The sequence below is a fragment of the Enoplosus armatus genome, chromosome 7 (genome assembly GCF_043641665.1).
Source record: "Enoplosus armatus isolate fEnoArm2 chromosome 7, fEnoArm2.hap1, whole genome shotgun sequence".
Classification (NCBI taxonomy): Eukaryota; Metazoa; Chordata; class Actinopteri; order Centrarchiformes; family Enoplosidae; genus Enoplosus; species Enoplosus armatus.
Window position 1 is genome coordinate 15705001 of NC_092186.1, and position 5286 is coordinate 15710286.

General features: G+C 43.3%; 1 protein-coding gene across 1 annotated transcript in view; it reads left to right on the top strand.

Annotated features, from left to right (window-relative positions):
• ttll7 (tubulin tyrosine ligase-like family, member 7) overlaps window positions 1–5057 on the top strand; it is a 60690-nt gene extending 55633 nt beyond the window's left edge. Inside the window, exon 20 of the mRNA XM_070909352.1 lies at window positions 4937–5057. Coding sequence (XP_070765453.1) covers window positions 4937–5057 — 121 coding nt within the window. The remainder of the gene's footprint in view (window positions 1–4936) is intronic.
• The last annotated feature ends 229 nt before the right edge of the window (window positions 5058–5286 follow it).

The following is a 5286-nucleotide window of genomic DNA, read 5'->3' on the forward strand; positions in this document are numbered from 1 at the left end:
AGTGGAGTTTGTGTACAGTTTTAGAGCTACTTATGTTTTGACTAATCTGACATTGTTGCTTATTGATTGTTTTATCTTGATCATATTTGTTTCGAGGATAGATTCAAGAATATACATTTAAATATATAACTGTAATAGGATCTCGAGCATGCACAAAATGATACATAGGTGTATCCATATTTCTGCAGTTGGTATCCTTGAGTGTCCATTTAAGCATGCATTGGTCTGTCTCTCCTTATTTCTTCTGTGTCTATATATGTCTGTGTAAAAAAAGCTTACCATTTGCTGCTGGACCAGCCTCTACCCATGGCTCCACCCCTGCTGTTGTCGCTGCCGCTTCTTCTTCCTCCTCTTCCTCCGTCTCTTCGCCCCTCGACGCAGGTCTTTGCTTGGTTTAGTTCTGCTAAACCCCCTCCCTTCCCCCATCTTCCGGCACCGTCCCTGTTCCCTGCTTTCTGCTGCTCCCACCACCTCACAGCTGTAACAAAGGCTTGGTCCCACCTGCCCAATGATGGTTGCTTGGGCTGCACAACCAACAGTCTAACATGGTCTCCTCTCCTTTGCCTCACTAATATTCAAATAAGGGATGTTTGGATTGACTTATACAGCATGAGAATGGGATATGTTTCAAATTATTTGATTATTTGTAGCCCAAAACTGTAAACAATGTATTGGAAAGGAGATTGGAGAAGGAAGCATCTTAAGACTGTTTGGAGCACTGTTTGTCAACACCGCAACCATTCAGCCAGCTTGCTGTACATCACCAGCCAGTCACCCTGCTGCTACATGCTAAACTATGCCTTTCACTCAATGCATGGCCTCAGTGGGAACTGAGTGCCTCACCTGCACCACATCAGTGCCATGATCAACGTAAGCACCACTCTCTTCTTGTCACAAGAAGACAGAAAACGGCTCGGCTTTCATCATGTTGGTTTGCAGTTTCACAACACAAGCGGTTCACATCTCTCCATCAGGCATGCAGGGAACAGTCGCAAACCCGCCTCCACTTCAGATAGCTGAGAAGCAATTAGGATTATTTCCTCATTGATGCATAAGCTTTATATGCGATGGTAAATTGTGTGTGTGGATGAGTGTGTGCGTGTGCATGCACATGTCATGTGACTGTTACGTAACGATCATCCGTCCCTCCTCAGTGTTTCGCACTCAGCTAACCTCGAGCTGTTTCTCTCGGGCTGTGTCCACATCCAACTGACATTAAAAAGATAGGTTCACATGTTTTTAAATCTGTTTTTGTTTTCCGGCTGTCCATACTGGCTGTGAAGAGACCTCTTCCCAACACTTCCATTGTAAGAGATGAGGGCCTGAAGCCACACAATGCATTATACTGCATTGTTGCATGGAAAGAGGATTGTGATAATTACTGCAACCAGTAACTATCAATGTACATACAGGCATGTCAGTATTGTTTTGAGTCATGCTTGAAAAAGATGTGAACCTATCCTTTAATGCAAACTTAATATTTATAATTTAATAATGAAAAATAATTGGTTTAGTTTTTTTCTACCTTTTATCAAGTCAGAATCACAACTTTACTGAACTAAACTGAATGTCTGACAGAAACACTAGAGAATTAGACCAGAATGAATCCAAAGATGAAAACTAACAAATGTGAAATATCCTAATGCACCAGCTAGTGACCGGCCATGATTAAGAACACAACCTGTACAGTGTACTACTGTGTGTGTGTGACATTTCTCAAAGGTGAAGAGGATGGACATTTTACAGTGAATGACATTGCAATTCAGGAATGTTATAAATCAACTTTCTCCATTTTCCAGTTCAATATGTAATCATACACAAAGAATGCTCATCAGACATCCACAGTCTGACTAATTAAACTTTTTCACACATTGAAATCAAAGATCATATATTGGACTCCTTTGAATCCAACATCTCCACACTGTCTCTTGTGCATGTACACACACACATAGCGGAGCTCTTGGCAGCCTTTGGCACACGTCAAAGTGGGTCTGTTAGCCGGGGTCTTTGGGGTCTCCATTGTTGACCACACCTGCCCGCTCTTGTTCAAGCATCCTTCCCTCTGGAGTGCCCCGATCAGGCGCATCAACAGCCTCATGGGTCTTAGAAAAGTCCTTCAGTCTGTGTGGGCAGATGAGAGGAAGTAGCCAAATAGCTCCACTAATGACTTTCTTGTTAAGCCTGGAATTACTGTCACTACCCAAAGACAATTTTCCCATGATGACAAAAGTTTCAGATTCTATTAACTTTCATCTGTCTGAAAAGTGTGGCAGTAATTAGGGTTAATTGGGGTGTTGAGCTGAATGTGGGCTGCAGATAACCTTCAAGCCTCTTTGTACCTCTTGGTTTATGATTGCGTCAGCTATCGTGGCAGTCTCCCCCTCCATCCTTAATCATGGTATATTTCGTTTTGTCTGGTTTCCTCTAAATTCATTGTGGCAGCTGCATCTCGATGGAGGATTTAGGAGTAGCGTGGAAGGCCTGTCAGTAGTCAACAGCGGTAGATTGTAGCTTTGCATGTGAGGAACAGAGCAGGAGAGTGTGTTTCTGTCTCCCCGTCAACTGATGGATTGAAGCAAAGTACAAGTGCATGAACAAACCTCCCCCTGGCTTTCAAACATGTACGCTGTTGCCAAGACCTTCTTCATGATCAAAAGGAGGACGAACCTGGAAGATGCTGAATGAGGGTCCAATTAAATATAGCCTGCAGAGACAGCGGCCCCTTGGACGTGAGAAGCCCCCCTACCCCATCCCTCGCCACTACCATCACGGTGATTCTTTCTATGAGCAGAATATTCTCAAAGTGAATAGCAGAGGATCTCTGAAGAACACACACTCAGCCCCCAATGAATGTTCAATATTTGATTTTCTTTCCCTTTTTTTTCTCGACTGCCATTTCCATGCCTGGGCTTGGGGTTTTCAGTGAAAACCTTATGGAAATAGAGGGGAGAAGAAATCACACCACAAATCCATGAACAGAATCCGAATGGATGTATGGTGAATCTCATGGAAGAGGGTGATGGAATAAGGTACAGAGCAGGAGGGGAAGAGAAACACAAGTAATGTAGAAGGGTGACACAAAAATCATGCTATGAAATCACTAAATGTCACTTTGGAGACCGAACTTGCGACTTGAGCTACCTAACAAAAGCAAACGTGAAAGGCTTAAAGCAAAGCATATCTTGTCCTCCTCCGGGGTTTGAGTGGAGGAGTTTAAGAAGAAGTGCCAGACTGAGCCTCGTTCAAGTCCAGTCAGAGCCGAAGAAGATGTGCTGCAGGGATACCTACGGCCCACTTGAAGCTGTTTCAAGGACACTCTCGTTGGACTAAATGAAGTTAATTTGAATCCCTCCTAACTCTCCTGGGTCTGTGTTGAAGAGGACGCCCTCAGCGACATGGACCTTTATTTTTTTTTTCTTCTTTCCGGTCGACTTTAGAAGAAGCTGCTCGGCTAATTTGTCCAAGAGCTATTTCACAAGGAGAGAGAGCTGTCAGAGAAAAAGTGTGCTATCTCTGCACCAGCTTAAAAGAAGATATTATTTCTTCTACTCTGTAATCCTCAGCCCCAGTGGCTCCCTTTTGATTAGATTGTCACATCTTAAACACTTCCACAGGGACTATTTCTTTTGACCATTGTACTTAACTAAACGAGTATTAGATGTATTTTTTATTAGCTGAAGATCCGTGCTGCTGCTGTGGCAACAAGGTCATGTAATGTATAATATCACAATATGACAAGTGTGCTGCACAAGCCCAAAAATGTAAGTCATTCTTCCAACTGATCAGTCTGGAAGAATTCAAACTTCCCCTGTCTCATGTCTTCTGAACAGCATCCCCCCCAACATTTGCATAACCTTCAGTTAACCTTGTCCAGGATTTGATCATCTCATCTGACATTGCTCTGACAACCATATCTGACTCATTTCCAGTAACTAAGGAAGATGGGAAGCAGGGTTCAGCCCCTCCTGACTCTATCTCAACCTGACGCTGGTCTCATTCTCAGGTACTGGAACGCTGTTAGCAGGAGCTGCCTCACTGCTCTGTCTCGGTGGAAGGTGTCATAGAAAAGTCTTAGACAGGTACTGACGTCTGTGCCTCGGAATGATAGGTGAGGATTTTCTGTTCATGATACCAGAAATTTAAGGGTCAAAGTTGAAAAATTCAGTTGTCCTGAAAGAAAAGAGATCTGTTTCTGTCAGTATAAGGACTATAATATATTACCCTACGAGCAGATACATAAATACTGCATAAAACCTATCTGATAGCACTGTGTTATATGGCATTTTAGATTTGGTACATTACAAAAAATTCGAGCTGCTGCTGAGAAAATGAATCGCCAACTATTTTGATAATCGAATAATCACTTGAGTCATTCTTTTAAGCCAGACCTTTTCTGCTGCCAGCTGCTCAAATATGAGGATTTGACGCTTTTCTTCGTCATAATTGATAGTAAACTGGATATATTTGGGTTTTGGACTCTTGGTCAGACAAAATATGACATTTGAAGATGTCATTTCACTATTTTCTGGCATTTCATACACCAAGTGATTAATTGATTAATTGGAAAAAGAAATCTGCATATTAATCGATAATGAAAATAATCGTTAGTTGCAGCCTGACACAAAATACCGCAGATCATATGGATCTCACCATTTAAGGTTTCAAGCTTTATATTTTTTTCTTTCTTTTTTCTCATTTTCAAGGGGAAGGTGATGTCATGATGTCTTGAAATCACCGGGCCATTATTAAAGTTGAAATGTGCAAATGGAGATGGCCATAAATGGCAGAATCAATATATGAAAAGCAATATGTGGTCTCAGTGCCGAGCACTAATGCGCCCTGACCTCTAAATTGTGACCTTTGCATATCTAATCCTCTCATTATGTTCATCCTTTCCCCTAATCCCTCCGTCCCTCGCTCTTGTCCGTCTGTCCAGGTATCTGCTGCCAGTGACCTCCCAGTTCATCATGAAGTGGCCTTCGTCCAGCTTTGGCCGCATCTCCTCGGCCATGCCACGCTCTCGCAGCCTTTTTGCCGCCAGGATGGGCCACTTCTGAGGTCACCGTGGCAACCATGGCTTCTGACACCTCGCCTTTTGACCTCAACACCTCCCTCCCCTGACTCTCACCCAGCCAAACTCTGATCTCAGCAAGTCCGGTGTGGATCTGGATTTGGGGCAGCTCTGGACACCGGATGGAGCCTCAACCTTGGCCAAATCCCTCTGTGAAAGACCAACAAAGAAAGACCGGGTGATGTGGGATCGCTTAAGGGCCTTGTTCAGTTTAG